The 22556-nt window shown below is 38.5% G+C and overlaps 2 protein-coding genes across 5 annotated transcripts in view; both read right to left on the bottom strand.

Annotated features, from left to right (window-relative positions):
* LOC131302543 (transcription initiation factor TFIID subunit 1-like) overlaps positions 1–22556 on the bottom strand; it is an 80618-nt gene that overhangs the window by 42568 nt on the left and 15494 nt on the right. For 2 of the 4 annotated variants that reach the window (XM_058329231.1, XM_058329232.1), the window contains 3 exons: positions 22178–22374; positions 21605–21661; positions 20725–21526 (listed from right to left, as the gene is read on the bottom strand). In XM_058329231.1, coding sequence (XP_058185214.1) covers positions 21146–21526; positions 21605–21661; positions 22178–22374 — 635 coding nt within the window. In that variant the 3' untranslated portion in view covers positions 20725–21145. Of the gene's footprint in view, positions 1–20724; positions 21527–21600; positions 21662–21908; positions 22030–22177; positions 22375–22556 lie in introns of those variants that run through there. The other 2 variants (XR_009191800.1, XR_009191801.1) reach the window with 2 other exon arrangements.
* LOC131302548 (transcription initiation factor TFIID subunit 1-like) lies at positions 19611–20744 on the bottom strand. The gene is made up of 2 exons (XM_058329241.1): positions 20611–20744; positions 19611–19787 (listed from the first exon to the last, which is right to left on the bottom strand). Exons 1-2 carry the CDS (start codon positions 20734–20736, stop codon positions 19611–19613), a joined length of 303 nt encoding a protein of 100 aa, XP_058185224.1. The 5' UTR covers positions 20737–20744.

Raw genomic sequence — 22556 nt, forward strand, 5'->3', positions numbered from 1 at the left:
AGGGGAGGAGGGAGTAAAATTTTACCTTACCCAAAAAAAAAAAAAGAAGAAGTTCTACAATAAGGGCCAATTGCGAGCGTAGTAAAGTGGAGCAAAGCGCAACGGAGGAATGGAACGGAGCGATGAAACTAGTACGGTGTTATAAGGGTATTATGGGTATTCAGTAGGGGTGTGCACGGGTCGGACGGGTCGGGTTCGGCCCCGAACCCGAACCGAAGGAGGGGGGGTACCCGTCCGTGTGACCGATTTTTTTGGTCGGGTCGGGTTTTGGTCGGGTCGGGCGGGTCCGACCAAAACCCGAGATAAAACTATTAAATTCGTTACCTTTTTGGTCGGGTCGGGTAAGGAAAAACAGCACCCCGAGCCCCCGACCTGAAAACTGATTTTTTTGGAAAGGGGTACCCGTACCCGACCGAACCATATGTTCGGCCCCGCCCGAAACCCTTCGGGTCGGGTCGGGTCGGGTCTCGATTTTTTTTTGCACACCCCTAGTATTCAGGCCATAATACGGATTAGGGCAGGAATAAGGGTCATCATCGGGCCGGGCCGGGCCAGCCCACCAATGTACTACCCAAGCCTACCCACGGGCCGGGCCGATCGGGCTTTTTCTTTTTTGCGGACCGGGCTACTTACTATAAATTGAAGCCCAAGCCCGGCCCGCGGGCTAGCCCAATTGACGGGCTAGCAGGCCAAAAACCGGGGCGGGCTTAAATTTTCTTGGAAAAGGGAAAAAAGAAAGGATTTTGTGGGATTTGGGGCTAATGGGCGGGCTTTTGGACGGTACCACAGGCGGGCTACCGGGCGGGCTCACGGGCCGGGCCTACGGGCGGGCCGAGTAAAAATTTATATGCCCGAGCCCGCCCATTACAAACTACGGGTCGGGCCGGGCCGCCCGTTTTACGGGCTCGGGCCGGGCCGGGCCGCGGGCCTTCGGGCCAAATGATGACCCTTACCTTCAATCATGCCTTGAGTTTTTGCCGAATTAAGCATAGAAGAAAGACTCCTCTCCAATCCCAAAATAATTGAAGGATCCTCAAGTCCTATTAATAAAGTGACACATGGCAACTATAAAATCTAACGGCCAAGATCATTAATGGCCACATAATCCTTGTTATCCAGCAAAACACTGAATAATTTCACTTGCCCTTCATTATTCGAGAAACCATCAATCACCGCCCCTTCCCTCCATTTCGTCCAACCCTCCACTAGCCATCACCACCACCCATTCCCTCTGCGTCCCTCTGCGCCTCCACCATTTTGTTGCCCGCTTAAGCTGCCAACAAATTAAGGATACCAGCGCCACCATACTTCTCCAACCTCCAACCCCCTGACATCAGAATCACAGTTTGTGGATTCTGCAGAGCGAAAATCTCGTTGCCGATCAGTATACCAACTCTGTACTTCGGACATTTCTATCGCCTTTTAGGATCTGGTTTTTGAATTCCACAGAATGTGTTTTTCGATCTGTTATTTTTCAGTTCAGTTGCAATCTAATTTTGAAATTCCAAGGCGTACAAACCCACCATTCTAATTTATATTCAGAAAATCGGGGTGTACGTGTCCTACTACTATCGACAATTTTTTAGTTCATTAAAAGATTAAAAGATCTGGTTCATTAAAATTGTCAATGGCCGTGAATGAAAAGAGAGGGGTAAATAATTATGTGTGTTCATCCTCATATCCTTCAGATAGGTTGTGTTTAGTGTTATATTCTTAGCCATTAGATTAGAATTGGAGGATCCTCCAATTCCCTTAGGATTGGAGAGGAGCCAAACTCAGCAAATAGGGGGATAAAGGATCTCCCTACGTAAACCCTTGGGATGGATGGAAGGATGGAGTATAAGATCCATTGACAAGAACAGAATATGAGACAGTGGAGACACATTGGAGTATAAGATCCATTCACAAGAACAGAATATGTGACAGTGGAGACACAATGCATAATCAAATCGACCCATTTAGCTGGGAATCCATAGAGTTGAAGGACCTTCTCTAGAAAATCTCAGCGAATACGGTCAAAATTTATACTCATATCCAGCTTGATGGTAGCAAAGTAGTCAGAACATTGCTTTTTATTTCTAACAAAGTGAGTAAGCTCTTGTGCAATAGAGATGTTATCAGAGATAACTCTTCTTGGAATAAAACCATTTTGGAAAGGAGAGATCAAGGATCCAATGACCAATTTGAGCCTATTTGCCAAGACCTTAGAAATGACTTTGCAGAGGACATTACAAAGGCTGATAGGCCTAAATTGGTCGATAGAAATAGGGTTATTATTTTTTGGGATAAGAGCAATGAAAATCTTGTTAATTTCTCTAAGAATCCTTCTCGAGTTAAGAAAGGAGAGAACTGCTGAAGTGATCTTTACAGCAAGAAAAAAATAACCACCATAGACTTTCACCATTTTAATTTTCATTTGTAACTACTCAAACATCACAAAATCAAGTAAAAAACTAAATTAGATGACAAAATGTTATAAAATTAAGCTAAAAACTAAATTAAACTATTAAATATCTTAAAATAAAGTACAAAGCAAAATAGGTAAAATAAAATTTATTACCTTTGTCAGGATTTTTCACTTCATCTGTTTGTTCTCTAAGACACATTTGAGATGAGTACCTCAATACTTTAATTTTTGTATGTGTTATAGAGGGCCACTGCTATTTACAATCACAATTTTGCTGTATACATGTCTCAATAGAAACTAAGTAAAAAGAATTGGACAAAAATGCCCTCGTATGTAATGACAATTTTGTCCTTGAAACTTTCTCTCTCTTCCCTATGCTACAACCTTTATCTTCTTTCCTTCCTCCTACACTACAAACCCTAGTGACCTTTCCATCACCACCACCACCACCACCAAAGCTCCATCACCACCACCACCACCAACTTTCTCCCTCCACCACCACTGAGCTCCACCACCCCCACCCTTGAGCTCCATCACCCCTTCTCCCTCCTCTTCACCACCCATTCTCATCACTCACTGTCTGCAACATCACTACTAGTAGCATTCAATTAGTCAATTCCGACATTGTCGGATTTTAAAATATAAAAGTTGCACATATTGTGATCGAGATAAAACTTCACCCTCTCCCTCACGTGACTAGCAGCCCCGCCTACAAATATATAAATTATATACTTACAACCCCACCCTTTGTTTCCTCACCGTTGGTGGAAACTCGGGTCAACTATGTAAAGCATATAGCCCTTTGTTCTGTGAAGAAAGTTGGAGTATAATTGCTCCATCAAGTCCGGAAATTCTATTTGCCCTCACCCTTTTTGTCATTCTCCTCGGCAAGAAATTTTTGGGTGCTGGATCGGTACCACTTGGGCACACCCACGTGGTGCCCGAACAATCCATTCGAGCAGTTCAAAATTGTGTTAGACGGTCTAGATTGAAACACTCTCTCTTTTCTTACCCCACCACTCTTTCCCTCCTCTTTCTCTCTCCTCTTTTTTTTTCCAAATCCGAGCCGTCCAAAATTGAAATGGACGGCCTGGATGTACCGAGCGGGTACCCGCTCAGCACTGAAAAATTTCTCCTCCTCTGCTAATTTCTCAACCGAATCCTTGGGGATTGTTGCGGGGCCAATTTTGGGCTAAAGCCGAAGGTGTCACAACATTAGGCCTCCCAAAAGCATATAAATGACGGCCCTCGTTGAGGTACAAGGTTTTTTTTTTTTTGGATAAGTAGCATTTGCGTACAAGTTCTTATTTTGTTATATACTATTTGAAAACTGTGAATATCTTGATTTGTCTAGCGAAGCATGAGTACTTGAAATCCCAACAATTCACCACTGTGTTCAAATCCTACAACCCACAAAAAAATATCGTGGGGTCACATGCATTGAACAGCTCCAAACATATTTGTGCACACAATATCTATGCACTTAGCATTTTTTATTGGAGAACTAAAATAGAGATCATGTTCCTATATAGATACTTAAGTCAATATTTCACCCTTTCTCTTCCCTAGTCTTCTGGCTCCGTTCCAGAACACCTTCTTAAAAAATAAGTACTTATTTCATATTTTCAAACTAAAAAATAATGTAAATGAAAAATAATTTTTTGATTTTTTTTGCACCGTATAATAGATCTCGATAAGATCTATTAAACAAGATCCATATTGGTAGGAAAATTATTTGCGTAAATACATTATTTTTTAGCTTGAAATTGCCTTCTTAAAAAATAAATACTTATTTTGAGTTCCGGAACGGGGCCTAAATATTTCTCTCCTAATCTACCATGAAACTAGAACAAACCCAAACAAACATGATAAATTTTGATCAAACTCAAACAAACACCATAAATTTAGAATGTTACGATGAATTCGGTACAAATCCAAACAAACCCAGTCTACCATGAATTTTTCTATATATGACAAACACGATAAAATTCGAACAAACTCAAATAAAATCAATCTACAACCGATCAAGGAAAAAAACATGATAGGAATGTTCATTACCCGCTAGCCAAATCTTGAAATAACAGTTTCGACGGCCATGTGCATCGACGACTTCTTTTTTTTTGATCTGCTGGTGCATCGACTTCGAATCATCATCTCATGTACTCCTATATAAGAATGGAAACAAGGTTCTCAAGCACTTTTTGGAAATCCTGGAGAACGAGTTAATGCTTTGTATGAAAACGGAAAAGGCAGACTAAAGAACAAACACACAGCGATATTCAAGGAAGCATTGAAATAGCAGCAGAGGAAAATGCGCAATTTGCTCAGAGAGAGAGAGAGAGAAGAGGCGACAATGTACAGAAAAATGAAAGAGGTCCGGTTGTGTACAAGAATGGCAAAGAACGTGGTAGCTAGAAATGATAAAGCAGAAGAGCTGCAGAGGAAAAGGCTGATTTGAATCAATGCATTGTGACAGAGATCTAATTCGAACTCTCTATTTTTTAAGAAAATTATATTATCTCCTCAACCAAATCCCACAAATTTGCTTATCAAAAAAAAAACCCGCAAATTAAGGTTATGCGTACAGTGTGTGTGGCTCAATGCTTAATGTGAGTGAATTTGTGTGATTGTGTGTAGCTCTAGAATTATTGTATTTTCATGTGCATAGGTGAGTCTTCACCCAACGCCTTGTGGATTCATCATCAAATAACCTGGTCGTTGATTTCTGTGTACCCAACGACGAGCTCTGGATGTTGGGAGTTTGTAGCATCTGGACAGTTTTTGTTCTTTTTAAGCAATGAAATTATCTATTTACCTTTTCAAAAAAATAATAAGTAATAAGGAGTTGAACCTTTAAATTTTAAAATCTTTAAAACAAAACCCATTATTGATTATTCGCAGGGGCGGTCAACCCTGTCTATTCACATTTCCCCTTTCGCTCCGTATACTACTGCACATTAGGAGTAGATTAGATAGACAAAAGTATATTTAGATAGATAGATGAATAAATTAGTGAATATTAACACTACAATCACGTGCCTACAAATATCTTCTGATTAATTTTTGATGTTTTCGTGAAATACCGAGAAATGCATTAATAATAATAATGTGAAAAGTACAACTGTGATGTTGCCGTTACAATAATAAAGACACATCAACAACGAGTGAAAACCAAACCATAGGGTGCTCTACATGGGAGTATATATGGGTGGTGAACACCCAAAATTTTCTTATTTTCGAATACTCCAACATGGAGTAGTTTTATCTCAGGTTTTGTTTCAACACTTATTCCATACTATGAACACCCATTAATCTAGGCAATTCACAATTGAACACTTAATACATTATCTCAAAACAAGGTACATACTCACGGAAAAAATTAGAGAAGAGAGAGAGAGAGAGAGAGAGTGTGTGTGTGTGTGTGTGTCTATTCTTATCAGTATCGTGCTCAGTCTTCTCTCTGACAACAATCAACTCTATATCTCCAAAAAAAAAGAGTATACGTCCAAAAAGATCTTTGGGAACCTGTTCACCACCCAATTTTCTACAAAATATATTAGTATATTTATGTGCTGATTTAGTTTTGTTTGACTCAAAAAAAAAAAATTGCCGAGAAAATTTGTAACATTTTTTTTTGTCACATTATTTACATTAATATATGCATTTTGGTGTGTGTATATATATATATATAAAATTGGTTAACAGAGCTAGTAGAGTTAATGTAATTCTTAAATAACCTGTCGAAATTTTCTGAAGCCGCCGGATCAAATTAAGGCCTAAAGAGCAGAACACGGCACTGTTGCATTAATTGTTGTTTTGATCTTGTACCAAATATATCTTCTACTAATTATTTGAACCATTGGGATTTGGGATCTTTCTTCTGAGCAATTATTCCATGCCTGGGATATTATGTAGCGGTGACCAAACTCTTCTCTACCACACATTTGTGTAGTTCCAGACGCAATATTTGTGGAGTCCACGCAAATGTGCGGTGAATGAGGGATTTAGAGCACAACGTGACGGTGTCTTAGGAACATTGAATCATTTTCCCTTCTAATGGTAGGGTGAGCCCACCTTGCCCTGACAGCCGCAATGGCCCCACCCCAAATCTTCCGCATTAAAGTAGAGAGCACGTTGAGGGTGGAAATTAATTTCTAGTCCCTCCCCATGTACTTTGGAGCATTGAATCATTTTTCCTTCTACTTTGGCACGAAATTAATTGCCTCACCCGGACAAACATCAGTGCCAGACAAAATGGAGCAATAGAACACTAGTCCCTTCCCATGTATGGAATGGCCAATTAATTACTCAGGTGAGGCAAACTTAATTTTGTGGTAGGGCTTCTTCAATGAGGCTTTTTTTTTTAATGTAGGGTATCTCGAGTCAGCTTGCGCGCACCTCAGACTAATCCTACATCTCCTCCTATAGTCATTTCACACGTTTACGCATGGATGAGATAACCCCTAGAATTGTTGGCAAGAAGAATCGAACATGAGATTTTATGATGAAGCAAACATCTAAGTCTCAGGGCCAACCTCTTGGGGTTTTCAATGAGGCTCTTGCATTTATCAACGAGAATAACGGTGGAGTCCACGGTGAACGGCTGGGGAAAGCCTATCATATTTAATCTCTTCAACAATTGTGTTCGGGATGTTTTGAGAGTCAACTTCATTACTAAGGTTATTAGAACATTTACTATACTGTGTTTGGTTTGGTTTTTGAAATTTTTTTTGAAAAATGGTAGGGATAATAAGTGGAGAGAGATAGAAAGAGAAATGTTGAAAGTAGGGGGAATCTAGAGGGTATTTTTTGAAAAAAAATTTTTGAAAAGTAAAGAGAACAACACAGTAACATCTGCCTATAAAAAATATATGTACACCGGACTAGCTAGATACTCTACTAGCTAGCAAAAAGTGTTTAGCCCATCTCAACCTTTGATTTGCAAGATCAACGACTTAGAGGGGGTCAAACAGGGGATCTCGTGGCCTATGTAGTATATATCTATTTGCACATCATCCCTCACAAGCTTCGGTGGATCCCACCACCAATATTTAGGGCGTGTTCGGACAAATAAGCCAAAGTGGCTTATTTTTTGTCATTATTCAAATTTTTTTCGTATCACTTGGCTTATTCTCATTTTTTTGGGGATTATTGCATCTTCATGACGAGAGGAATCTAAAAAGTATAAAATTTCGATCGAAATCCAATATTTTTTGAATAAAGACGAAAAAAGTGGCTTATTGACTTATTTTTATTTTTATGTGGGTTTGTTTTGCTTATTTTTGGCGGGAAAGCCAATAGCTTTTTTGTCCGAACAAGCCCTTAGTACATTTTAGAATCTCATAAAGTGTAAAAAAAAATGAGATAAATTACAAAATTTCTTCTCAATAAGTCATATCCATTCTTCATTTTAGAGTTTTAAAGATGGAGTGGGAGATATTGTGTTAAATTAGTGGATCTTTTGAAATTATTCTAGTCTTTGATACTTCTTTATTTTTTTGTCAAAAGTGAGAATATTATATTGATAAATTTTCAGGGGCACTTAAAAAATGGAGTCTTTGATACTTCTTACACCTATCCAAACGAGGGGAGAAGGTCGAATACAGTTTTATTATTGTTCTTGGGCTATTGTGGGCCGTTCATTTTGTAGAGCTTATCGAGTATGTCATTCACGCAAGAAATTAGGTTGACTGTCTGTCATCACATTTTTCTTGTGCAAATTTGTTTGGTTTATTTACCTATAGATATTCAATCAATCTAACTTTTTGCGAGAATGACATATTCAATGAGTTTTATATAATTACCGATTTCGATCGTTATTGTGAATCGGATAGAAGCCCACAATAGCCCACTGGATCTTGTCCCCCAAACCTGTGCAAACATACGTACCAGAGCGCGGGAGCGCTGCACTGTCGCTTACTGTTTTCCAAAAAAGGATATGGCTACTGAGAATGGCATCCGAAAAGTCCCCGGATAGTGTTACACACGCGCATTAGTATAGCGCATTCCTGTTTTCGAATGCAATGTCTAAGACAGAGATCATCGTCCAAAGTCCAAACCCACATCTCCCAAAATACGCCATTTCTGGGACCCATTCATGGGTGAGGTGGGGGAGGTACATGTAGGATTTTGGACTGTTTCAGGGTTTTTGTTTTGTTTTCTGGGGTTTTGGATTTCTGGGTTTGCATCTTTTCTACCTTTTCTTCGTCTCTCAGAACATTTGTTCTTTCTTCCGCCATTAACAGACAGACAGCTCTCTCTCTCTCTCTCTCTCTCTCTCTTATGGAGCAACCGCCACCAAGAGCAATATGGGAAATGTATCCCATTGCCACGTTTACCAGGCAGGAGAAGGAGCATTACAACCAAGTCGTACAGCAAAGCGGGGTGTGTTTACGGTTTTTTTTTGTGAACTGCGTAGATGTTTTTGTAGGGGTTTACCAATGTTTATTTTTCCGTCTATAAATGCACTTAGAATTATGGATTTCGATTTACTCTGTTTGCGGTCTCTTTTGTGTTCTCTGAAATTTGTGTGTCGTCTGACCGGTGTGATTAATTTGATACTACTGTAATATATAGACTCAAGAAGAAGAAAGAACCGTTTGCTACTGAATAATCTTTAATAATTTCGAAGGTTTTTGTGCCAAGACATTGATTTACTGTTGATATATGTTGCAAACCTTCGTTTTACTCGTGCTCTGTCTTGGGGCTCAGTGGTGGAATATATCCATTTTGTGTATATTAATTAAAGTCCACAGTTATAAAGTTCTGTGGCGTTGTGAACATGAATTATTTCTGTTTTTCACAGTCCTTAGTTGTTTTGATGAGAAAAGCAAGAAATCCATCTTTCCTGTTCAAAGTTGGTTCTCTGAATCTGTTCGCTTTGTTACATATCCCTTTCAAATTTACACGAAGAGTCTTTTTCCCTGTTACGGATCTTGTATTCTGGAAATGCGATTGATGAAGTTAGTGTGGACCCTAGTTTTTGGGTGTAACCCTTAGTGTTCAAATTCGGGTTGTTAGGTTTTCTGACCATTACTGTTCTATTTCAATTGGCATTGTTTAATCTTACATTATTTATTTTACGTCTGAAAGAATAGACAGAGAGAATTTAAGGAGAACCTAAACTTTTTTTACCACCTGTGATTGGATTAGACCAAGTTTATGTGATTGAGAGTTTATCCATCTTACTGTTACGAAGTCGTAAAGTTGGGTGTTTGAAACCGCAGAGGTACTACCGCTTGGATGGTGAGTCAATGGAAAATCTCTTATCCCCTATTTTGTTTTGGGTTTTTCGAGGTTGATCAGGTTTTTCTGCTACCTTTACACCAAGTGGCATCTTATACCCAGCAATATCCGAAAAGACTTAATGAGATATGGTATTTATACGGGTCAATATGGAACTTCTAGTAATATAGACTTGTTATATGCCTAATATAGTTGCAAGTTTCTTGTTTGTCTGGGATTTAGCATTGTGTTATCAGAACCTACTTTTAATTGCTTGATTTAATTTTCAAGAATGACTACTGTGGGAGTAATTTATGCACCGACTAGTTGTTTTTCCAATTTTCATGTGAAAATTTATTTGTTAGTTAGTAAATTACTAATTTTCATGCAGACTTGTGTCTTCTATGTATTTAAAAGAATTCAGCAAGTTAGTAGGAGATTTGCAATAGCTAATGGAGAAGGCGAATATTTGAAACTAATGTTTACTAATGCGAGAAAATGTTAATGTCTTTATATTTCTCCATGATAGTTCACATCCAACAGAGACTTTTGTATTAGGAAGCGTTTCCATCAAAGTATAGTTGTCTGTAGCGAACTACAAAAAGAGGCACAAAAGTAATTTGTCTGCTACTAATGTTCCATTAGTTTTAGGCACGTCAACAGGCAGCCTCCTGCATCGTTCAGTTCACAAGCCTTCTAAGGGATGCTTTAATGTTCGAGGAGGACAAGTCACAATAGCTACCGGAATATATACCTATCCCAACAAAAAAGTCTTCATTTTCCCGTCCCAGTATCAGAATGAAATCATACGGATGTAAAACTTGAAAATTTTCACAGTAAATTTTTACTGGTGTTGCAAAACAAACCAATAGCCATAGGAGAAGGACATTGACCAAACTTAAACTGGGGATATCATGTCAAAATGAAGATCTGTTCTTTCCAAAGCCGTAGGAAGACAGTATTCTCAGGTACCACTTCAAAACACTAAAATCCTTCTAATATGCCCACCAGATTCATGTAGCGTAAAAGTTGGATGGCATGTTTCACATTCCATCTATGCACCATAATGGTGATTCTACTTTTCTAGTTGTAATCCATTGGCGTATTGTTGTGAAAACAGGATGAATAAGATTTCTATAGGCATTAGTTCCACAAAACCACCTCCCAAAGTCACCCAGTATCTACAACTCCATGAAACTTCAACATTAGTTTTCTTGGCTTTTGAACATGAGGGCAGTGATAAGCCCGAAGATTTTTTTCCTGAGTGCTATCTAATGGCATGCATAATCTACACAGCCTTAATTAGATCAGTCTTGTATTCCAAATGAGTAGCCTATAGTTCTCCATTATAGTTCATTTGCAAATGCTATATTTGATTGCTTGAACTATAGGGGTGTATCAAAGTTATTTACGAGTGCACGAATAACTTGTTTGGTTGGATTATTAATCCTCAACATATATATCAATTGCGAGGAAGATGAGTTTTGTAGGGTTTCTAGTTCTTTGTGAGAATATTGGTTAGATATTTCTTATTTAGAGACTCATAATACTGAATTTTTATTGTTGGAGACTTGTGTTTGAAATTTATGATAGGTGCACTTTTAGCTGGCAAGACGAAGCTTGAGATTGCACCATTCAAATAATCGTTGGTTAAATGCGTGAAAGTTAGCGCGTAAAGTTAACTCCTTGATTCTAAGCAGAATATGGCTTGAGAAGCCAAAGTTTGCATGCAAAGTACAATAAAATTGAGGCATTTTGCGAATTAAATTATGAGTTGTATCTTGTAGTTGTATTCAGCCGCTAGAACCTACACGAAGGGAGGCAAATATGACTTTAGGACAGCGAATGTTCTGTCATAATTTTAATGTTTCATAGCATTTCTAATTGCAAGTGTTTTATGATGATTTTGTGATAAATTCCCAACAGAATAAACTGCCAATATATCAATTTCTACTAATTAGATGGCTTTGCTTTTTGTGATTCAATTATTGATATCTGCACTTACTGTTTTCAATGTTTTCTAACAAATTTATAACTAAAGGGTTTTGATTGTGTGTACATCATTCCTGGCTTTATGCAACCAGGTTTGCTTGTCCCAGCTCTGCTTGACTACATTGCCTCAGAAGAAAGGCTTGATGCCTTGCATAATTTGGCCAAAAGGGCCATTTTTGTTTACAACCAACACAAGGTATATTGTGTGAACTTATTGGTTTATCAAGTTGTTCATATTCTTACCTTTTTTCTTGGTATTGGATGTAACTTCTTTTACATTGTAGCACACATCCTACCAGTTCATCAAGCTCACTCATCTCAACTCTAGGGAGGTGAATATACCTAGTACAATAATGAACAGGCAGGTGGAGGCTACACTTCATTATATGACCATACAAGCCGAGGAGGATAATGCTGGTGGTCCCCGCTACTTCAAGGCTCTTGTTCTTAATTCTATTGATGGTATACAGGTTGAGGATTGCAACTTTTACAATGAAAACATAAAATCAGGTACTTTTGTCTCAATTATTTGTTTTTTCCTTGCTTTTATCTTGGATTGGCTTAGGAAACACCATTCTCATGTGTTGTAACAAATGTTATGAATGCAAGTTAAGAACAAGAAAGAGAAAACAAACAAGAAATTACAAGAGACACAAGATGGTTTCCCAAGATGGGTACATCCACGGGTGAGGAGAGAGAAAATTCTTGGAGAAGAGATATAAAGAGACGGCTATAATCCATAACTCTTGATGTGCCATAATATAAGAGGAAGTAGCAAAAGGATGAAACCCTAAGCCCCTAAAGTTGTCTTTATATAGGGGATCACAAAATAGGATTCTCAATCAGAAACAAACACTGAATTAAAAGCCTCAACCACCTTAGTTTCCTTATCCAACAGGACTTCGGAATTCAAGGCATTCCCAACATCATGCATACCCGTCAATTGCACGTAATAGTCTAAGACACTATTAGGTGCACTTCGCATGATAATAATTGCATATTTTACTGTTTTCAAATTACAAAAAGAGGAAAGGACACTGTAAGTTGTAGTTTGTGTCAATTTATATTTTAGATAAATGAAGTCCGTATATTATTGAAAAAAACACTTGGAATTAAATATCATAGTAACAAAACATGTGGATGATGTTCTGGCTGTCGCATTAGGGAGAACATTTATTCATCACAACTTTTCATTTTCTTTGGTGGTGATGGTAACTTTTATTTTTTTGATATTTGTAGGTCCGCCATTTGTGTTGCTGCAATAGTTTCCTATTTCCTGTGTTGGCATACAATGTTGAAGAGTAGATGAAAGTTTTTTGAAGATGTGCAGAATGAGGCAATTTTTAGAGTAAAACTGGATTAGGAAGGTTTTATTGGTGTTCCTATTTCCTGTATTAGCATATATAGTGTTGAAGAGTAGATGAAAGTTTTTTTAAGACGGCAAAACGAGGCAATTTTTAGAGTAAAACTGGATTAGGAAGGTTTTATTGGTGTTCCTATTTCCAGTATTAGCATATAGTGTTGAAGAGGAGATGAAAGTATTTTGAAGTTGTGCAAAATGACAATTTTTTAGATTAAACCTAAGAACTTTTTCGGTGTGGATTTTAGTTTATAGTTTCTGTATTTACATACAAGATATGAGTGTTCAGACCCATTCCGGGGTTCCCGATCTTCTCCGGTTCTGATAGAGCCAATACTGGTGGGTCTCATCGTTTGTATGTGGCTAGCTTATGACCGGCCACTGGAAATTTTTGCTTCCGAATTAAGTATTGTCCATATATAATTTCTTTGTGGGTTGATTTTGGATTGCATATCTTTAATTCTTTATGTGGCCTAAAGGTTTTACCCCTGGACGTTTGATTTGGGAATTGAATTGTTGTATGTAGCTTGATATCCTTCTCGATCAGGTTTAACTTTTTCTGGAATTTATTCTTCCCCTTGACTGTTGCCATGTTGCGTAAAAGTTTTCTTGGCCCTTCACCCTTAGCCATAACCCAGGGAGAAAACAGGCACAACATTGTGTCTTTAACGGAGGGATGCCCCCTAAGTCAGCGTCTCTTTTAGCTGACATGGCTCAAAATAACCTGACCCCAGTGACATTGCTACGATTAAATCTTCCCTAGGTGAACAAACTTGGCTTGATCTGGCTCATTTTCTTAAAAATTTTTAGCACATTGATGGGGTTCCTACTAATGACGGTTTTGGAGGCGTAGAGCAGTTTGATGACTTAATTGATTCGAAATTCTGATGGGGATAATATGATCTACCGACCTAGAAGAAATATACACCATGATAAGCTGCCAATTTCAGACAACTGATGTAGACCTTACGTTGGTTGGTCACTCTGTCCAAGATCGCCCGAGATAAAGAAAGAGACAGTTTGTTTTCTGAAATCTGTGTCCTAGTGTCGCAAAGTCGTCTAGAGATGGATAAAGTCCAACCATAATAACTGTAACACTCTCAAGCACATATCATCCTGAAAAGGCACCAAATCTTTATAGGCGTACTCTTTAGTTTTTCATAAGATCGAACAGGTTTGCCATGGTTTTTTGTTAAAGTTCGGAGGTCGGCTGCAGATAGTCGTCTTCCTTCAGATGACGAGTAACCTATGGCTTCGCCAATTGTGCCAGACTCTGGTTCTTATTTGTACGACAAGGAGGTTGTAATAGAGGATGCAAGTGTGGCCCCTCACGATTAGGCTATAGATAGCCGCAACAATTTCCAAATAGATAGTAATACAGAGCTCCAGGGAGGAAGATAGCACGCATGATTACTCAGACTGGTCTTGACTCTTCTGATATAGGAGTCTTGCGAGAACCCATCGAGAAAAAGTGGTGTTTGTACAGTCGTTGATCCAGCTTTAAATTTTTGCCGAAGGCGCGATGAGAAGCAGATTTTCTTGATCCAGCCTTTCGGACCAAACTAAGGACACAGAGTCAAGCTCACTCGGGAGACCGGCGTAGTAGGAGAGGGCAGTTGGCAAAAAGCATGCATATGCAGATCTAAATGACCATAAGATGACAGAAAGATCAAAAACTTTTCGGCGATGAAACAGAAGAAAACTATTGAAGTGTCAGTTCTACGTTTTAGCTGGGTTTGATACTTTTTTTTTTTTTTGATAACCCGATATCCGGGCCAGTTTGCGCACACATCAACTAATGTTACAGCTTTTTGATAACCGGTTTGATACAGTTGATGGATAATGCTACGATTATGTCCGATCCGTATATTTTGATGGTAACAAGACAAGTCTTAAATCTAATTGCAATTGATTGTTGTTGTAATTAATGCATATATATATATATATAGATTCCAAATTTTGATTACTAACACTCTGCTCTTTTACAAGTTTGATACAATTGACGGCTAATGCTACGATTATGTCCGATCCGTATATTTTGATGGTAAAAAGACAAGTCGTAAATCTAATTGCAAGTGATTGTTGTTGTAATTAATGCATATATATATATGGATTCCAAATTTTGATTACTGACACTCTGCTCTTCTACAAGTTTTAAGAAAAAAATTCACTCTCTCCACAATTCTCAATAAGTTTCTCTATCTATCGTTCTCTATTTGTTACCACTCATTACATCAGAATTTTTTCTCAAAACCAAACTCCAATATATTTTTATCCCAATTGATTTTTTACAATCAAAAGATGAGATCATTTGCATCACGTATGAATTACAAAGTACAAGTCATAGGACACTCCGTCAATTGTGTGGGAGTCACGAGATTCAACAACTTAACTAACACAAAGAAATAAGTCCATTACAGGAGAAAAAAAGGAAGAGCTCCTTTGAGGGAAGAATGAATCGATTCTTGTCTTCGGCAAGATTCGATCGATTGATGTCCTAATTACTAATTAGGGCAATTGCAGCAAAGTAGTCAAATTGCCATTTCCGTTATTTAGGCGAGGGAAATGTCCAAATTTAAGACTGCAACAGCCTCAATTGAGGCTCGGTAATCTAATTGGCGCTACAGAAACTCGCCTTTTCCCCGAGTTACTGTTCACCCATCTCCCATTATTTTATTCTCTCTCTCTCTCTCTCTCTCTCTCTCTCTCTCTCTCTCTGATCAGAATGTATGTGAGTTGAAAATTACTGCTACTCCTCCGGAAGCATGGGTAGGTCATGCTTTCATTCACATGACATGTAGGGTCCACGTGTTATTTGAGTGAGGTAGCATAAGAGACATACTCCTGGAGTACCTAACAATTTTTCGCAATGGCATTGCTTATATATGCTTCCGTCTTTCGCAATGGAATTGCTTATATATGCTTCCGTCTTTTGCCTTACCATCTTTGATTTAAGACTTTTATGTGTGTCTCCGCAGCTCTCTTGCTTTCATCGATGGCTTGATGCCCTATACCACTCAAGGAACAAAATTTCCTTTTGTTTCCATCAAACGGCTGAAACGTGTGCGTTTCCCAAGAGACCGGAACAAAATACTAGCTAGTGAACTGAGGAATTCAAGTGTTCCAACAAAAAAAACAACAGAATCAAACGAGATACAACAAAAGAAAAAAATGAAGATGTGTCAACATGGATTCGAATTTTAGTTGACTATAACTGAAAATCTTTGTTTCATAACTTGAAAAAATCTAGAGGGGAAACAAGATGGAGGCTGAGATCGCGAGGAAGAAGAGCAGGGATAAGATGCTGGGTGGGTTGCCTTGGCCATGAGTGGGTTGCGTTCGCAAATGTACGTGTGTAGGGCTTCTGCGTATGGTTTGTAGTGGTGTTTAAGCATGCACTGGGTATAGGTAAGTATTTGTGGTGGTTTTTAGGGATGTCTTGGGTCTGGGTTTAATAGGTCTTTGTGTAGGGTTTGATAGATCTTTGCAGTGGTGTAATGACTATGTTTTGCCTGGACAAAACACTGTTCACAAAAGATTGCCAATTGCAGATTACCAGACACCATGGAACCTAAGATTGCACAGAAACCATGAAACAGAGACCGCAGATTACCAAATACCAATCCTTTAAGATTGCACAAAGCATGAGTTCACAAAAGTCATTTCCAGGATCCAACTTAAAAAAATCATCATGGATCCATCCGTATTCCACGGGCTCACAGTGTTCAAAGTCTACCAGACAATAATTAAAACCTAACATATTACATCTTCCATGTCCAACAAAAAACACAGTTTGTGGATTGCCAAGTACATCTTTGGATTGCTAACTGAACTACTAAGCCTAACCAATTGTCTATCTCCAAAACATCCTCTCAGAATTCTGTGGATTGCTAGCGGTAACAGAGTAATATCGTTTGTGAACCTGAGGTTGCCATTGATTCCTGAGATCCCACATGAGGGGTTGGGGGAGCATTGCTATTGGTTGTTACAGGGGCTGACTTGACATTCATGCTTGAATTGTTTGAATGCTTCCTCACCTGCCCGTAGGTCTCAAAAATCAAGAATATATACAATTAGGTTACTTAAAAACCACTTAGAATATAACTCTACCACTGGTAGCTAGCTCGGCCCTTCTAGGTGCACTGGGTGCAGTAGTTGGGTCTCTAGTGGTTGGTTTTGCACTGGTGATGCACCAACATGGGTTTTCTTGCATTAAGAGTAACAAACTATTGTTAGGTTCATGTACCGATCGTAACTTAAAAAAGAAACAAAAATGAATTCATTGTATTGCGCTACCTTTGTTGGAGGCCCTCTAGCATGGGTCTTGTCTTCCTTGCACCCTCTTTTTTTGTGGCCCATGCAAAATAGCACAAGAGATTGATAAGTTTCAAAAACACACAAAAAAACATAAAAATCTGTAGACGATTTGAATATTCTATTAAGAAGCTCACATCGTTTACAATATCCCAGACTCCAACCACTCAATTTTCATTTTTTTTAAAGCACTCAAGGTTGATGCATACCATTATCAAGGTTGAATGAACATTACAGTTATTATTACTTCCTTTTAAGCTCCCTAAAAGATCATCAACTGCATCACTAAATAATCACCGCTTTACACTATTTTACACATACAGGCAACCTAAATTCATTTCCGCCTTGCAGTTTTATTAACTGCTTCACAAATAGTAGGTCTCCTCGCAGTGGTGTTTTGGATACAATATGAAGATGGCTACAAAAGAGTCTCTATCTCTTGTACGGCTATAAAAGAATATTCGATTCTTGTAGCAGCCACCACTTCCAATCCTGCTCCTCTGCAATTTCTGGCCCAAAATTCTGGGTGTGCCATGGGGGAATACTTCCGCAATAATGGAATGCACAAGTTTATAATATAGGATGGTCTTAGTAAAGAGGCTGTGGAATATCGGCAAATGTCATTATTGTCAAGACCGATAACCAGGCCGTGAGGCTTTTGTTTTCTATTTACATTTGAGCGTAGTAATTTCACGCGGAGCATATGCAATTTCCCATCAAGGAAATTCTACCATGAACCAAAATCAATGGTATTAATGAACTCTCTAGTCTCTACAAGAGCTCAGCTCGGACAAGACTGCTTAAGTAGCAAACCAGAACGAAAACAAAGGAAGTTAGACTTTTTTCCTTTCGGAGCCCAAGATCTTGAGCTCTTTTCGCTGGTAGAGAATTTGGTTGCTCATATAATAAAATGACGATATCATTTGGTTTTTGGTTTCAAATGATGTTTCATAAGTAATAAGCACATTCCAGTTAAATTAAATGACACGCATCATTGGAACAAATTTAGCAGTTAATTTGAGATAAATTGAGTTCTTTTCCCTAACTAGACATCTAATTAACTCATAAATCCTAAACATGCTACAACAATCATGGGGATTGCAAGTACATAAATGACAACGGTCTATTGTGAACATATACATTTTGTTTTCCCTTTCTCTAAGCCGGTGAAAATAAGAGCAAGGGGAAAATAACACAAAACAAAGCAACACAAAAGAACAAAGATAGCAAGACAATGGAAAGATGATAGCATACTGTCAAACAAACCCCTTATTAAATTCAACCCCAAGTCCATGAGCCAGCTTCGGTTTCCAGTACTGCTTCCATTACTAATATGTTAGTGGGCTCCCCATGAAGATACAACACCAATGGATTTCACAACTAACCTTACCCTTTTACACCTACATTTTGTGTTGCCAAAGGCAGAGCCTCAATTGGAGAATGTGAAGAAAATGAACAAGGATGGACCGGAACTTTTGTTTCATTACCCGACTATTAATGATCTATTGCGGAGGACACCCAGAAGTGTGTTGATTTTGATCATGTTATCTATGCACATGGATGGTAATTTATGCGGTTGCATTCAATTCTTTAGTCTTTGTGTTTACATTTAGCTTAGTCACCTGATTCACTGTTATATAGTTCTATTTTACAAGATACATCTATTTCCTTTGGTGTTATGTTCAGTATCGTCATTGGTACGTTTCACTTTATCCAGACATTATATCACTGAAGCTCGATCCCCATAAAAGAAACAAGGGGAAAAAATACCGTCAGGTGCATGAGAGCTTATTGATGATTTTATGATACTTTGATAGTGATATGTATAGATTATGATCTCGATACAAAATTTGTGTGCCTCAACTTCTAGGGCATAGAATTGCATTGAAACTCTAATATCAAAAAATACTAGCTGACATTATACCAAACACAAGATAGGCACAGGAATTTCTAATACACAAACATCTAATCCTTTCACACAGTAACGACGTGTTGAGATTCTCTTCTTTGTTCCCGCCTAAATGTTCCAGACTATAGTGTTACAATGAGGCACAGTTGCTTGTTAAATCAGCAAAAAGGGGAGATCTTTGCATCGAGATTATGATTGCTTCAAAAATTACAACACAAATCATACTGGAAGGAAAGCAAAACATGACACACAAAACATCAATCTTGGCTAACAAATCTACCATAGGTTCATAATCCACGTATATCACTTCGGATTTTCAAGGTTTGAAATAACATGTAAGGAGGAAAACCCAAACCAAATTGTAAGTGATTTGCCATACAGCTTGCCTGAACTCCTCTCTGCTCTTATACTCTTAACTTTCTCACCTTCTCCTTGATTGTCGAAAGATCCATAGGGTGCTTGATGATCTTCAGGTAATCAGGAGCTTCCTTCTTTGACACTGGTTTTAAGAAAAGGTAAGACACCTCAATCCTGTCCTTCAGGGTGTCCACAATGATCTCCAAGATGTTTGACAAACCAACCTGTAAACCAATTAGAACAACGGTTCAAAATTGAAAATTTGTAATATGCTTCAAAAGTACATATCGTAATGATGTCTCTGACCCAATGAGCAATTGCGGAAACCAATTTGGACATGCTACACAAGATTTTGAATTCTCTGTAGTCCAAACAGGTTCATTGATGGAGAAAGGGAAAAGACAAGGAAAGTAGATGGCTAACATAGCAAAAGTGCTATGTCTGGGCTCCATTCTCTGTCTAAGCTTCAGGCTGTATTTGGATCAAGCATCTGGGAAAGAAAAGGAAAAAGAACTAGAAAAGATAAAATATCTAACAGATCAGCTTTCTCATTTCTTTTCCTTTTTCTTACCCAAATCCTTGATCAAATATAGACTTAAGCTCTTCCAAGTAACTGCTTAGAAAAACCAATTCACCAAAAGGCAGATGCTAAAAAAATTATTAACCCAGATCCTGATTCACATCTAGGTTGAGGGTTCAATTTTGAGGGCAGCCACTCAATTAATTTAATTTCACAAGGTTAGGGGTATTCAATCTACCCCTCCCGGGCACCTATTAATGGGTACTCACTGGGCGTACTTTCTTTTATCATCATCCACATGAAAACTTACATCGAACCAGATCCAATTGCTTCATAGACCTTCCACCTAACATTTCTCTAATCAGGGCAAGAGAGTGACAGGATCAACCCAAGCAATTAAGATATACTACAAAAGTATAGCATCTAAGTCATCCGTGAAACAAATGACCCTTGCCAATAAAGAAGCAAGTAATATGAAGAAACCGACATAGAATTTGAAGAAAAGGACTAGTAGTATGAAAAACTACCTCTCCCCCCCGGCGGCGTTTTGTGGGCGGAGCATACTCTGCACCGTATCTCCCCAATTCAACTACAGGTCGCCTCTTTGCTGACCGGTCTCTTGCTGGGAGCATTCTGTCATCTTCTCTTGTCATGAGGTCATCTAAATAATAATCTCTTGCCGTTTCGGGCCTTTCTTCTTCTTTTCCTTTTGACGTTCTTCTTCCTCTCTCTCCCTTCTTATGTCTTCTTCAAATCTTCTGATATCAGCCAACCTTTCTTGTTCTTCCAGTATCCTCTTTTGTTCATACAGTCTCTTGGCCCTCTCTCATATTTCTCCTGGCTGCCTCTTCAGCTGAACGCTTGCTCTCATTCTCACTATGCTTCTCAAAAGTGGACAAATCAATAATTTTCTTCATTTTCCTGTTCTGAAGACTAGAGCTAACTTCTTGACTGCTTTTGTCCAGATTAATGACCTCCTTCGGTTGTTTAATGACGATCTTTCGTGCCTGGTCTCTATCTGTCTCTACTGGAGGCTTTATCACAATAGAGGGTTTGTGCGATTCAACTAGGTTTCAACTTGTTGGCGAATTTTATTTTCTTAACCTTGACAACAGGTTTGTTGTTCCCAGTTTCTGCATCTGATATTACTGGTTTATCAGAACATTGTGAGGCTACAGGAGTTTGTTTATCAGGAAGTTTCTCATTAGACCCGCATTTGACTTTTAGAACTTTTGCCTTTGAACTAGATTTGTCATCCTCCGAAACTTCCACTAAAGCCATTTTTGTTGCACCTTTCGATATGAGCTTCTTTGTCACAGTTTTACCACCGTGATCCATAGAATTAACTCTTAGCGATGCCTTCTCCGGATCTGAACCTTCAACTTGTGTTTCTAAATCTTCTCCATACTTGAGGCAATTCTTGTTGGTCCTCATGTGCCCAAGCTGATAACATAAGGTAAACCATTGTTAAAAATCTATCACAAAGAGAGCGAAAAACACATCCATCTTAAAGCTGCATACTTTGCCACAGGCTCCACAGACGAAACTTTCTCTGGCAGATTTCTTTTCCTTGATAATCTGTATTTAGAAGTGAGCATAATTAAATATACAATTCCGCACATCAAGGGAATAAAAAGTAGACTTTGATCAGCACCAAAAATGCATCTTATGAAACGTAAGAGCAGACCTATATATGCATGCATGTTGATAAAAATGAAAAGGAAGTGAGACGTCATTGGATGTTCAAGTGGCTTGACAGTAGAAAGATTTGCATGTTTCAATGAGGAATAAACCACAGTACATACTCTCTCTCTCTACATGTTACCTTAAGTCCATCTCCCAAAATTTTCACTTTCTTGTTCAGTGAACCCAGGCGGTCAATGTTCATTCTTTTTCATTCCTTTTACCTTTCCAGACAAGTTCTTTTTACTAAGAAGCTTTTCATCCTGAAACCAAGAAGTAGCATCTCAATTCCACAAAAATGAAAGATAACATTGTGCATGAGCTGTATATAAAATCTGCATCAAAGTGTGAATGTCAACCAAATAAATTCTGCAAAAAATCTCAAAAATAAGGCAAGAGCACTTGTCTTACCTTCTTTGGTTCTCGAATGAAATTGTCTTTTGCTCCATAGGATTCAGCAGGTTGGGTCGTACTAGCAATTTTCTTGACCACTGTGTGAGTTTTCTTCACTCGCTCTGCGTTTTCCACCCCAAATCGACGTGAACCTGGAGTCAATTGCACTTTATCCCCTGCAGTTCTTGCCTTCTTCTTCCGCTCAGCCTCGTCATCTGCAAAACAACAGTTGCAGTAAATAATATACCACATGTTGCGGTAAATAACATATCGCAATAAATGAAAGATTGGGCTCTTGAAGTTTGCTTAGCTGGTGCCCCACATACCTTTTTTTTTTGCATTTAAATGTTGCTTCTTATCCAAACCAAAAATGAACAAATGACATCCAGTTCACTTA

Source organism: Rhododendron vialii, chromosome 10a (assembly GCF_030253575.1).
Source record: "Rhododendron vialii isolate Sample 1 chromosome 10a, ASM3025357v1".
NCBI lineage: Eukaryota > Viridiplantae > Streptophyta > Magnoliopsida > Ericales > Ericaceae > Rhododendron > Rhododendron vialii.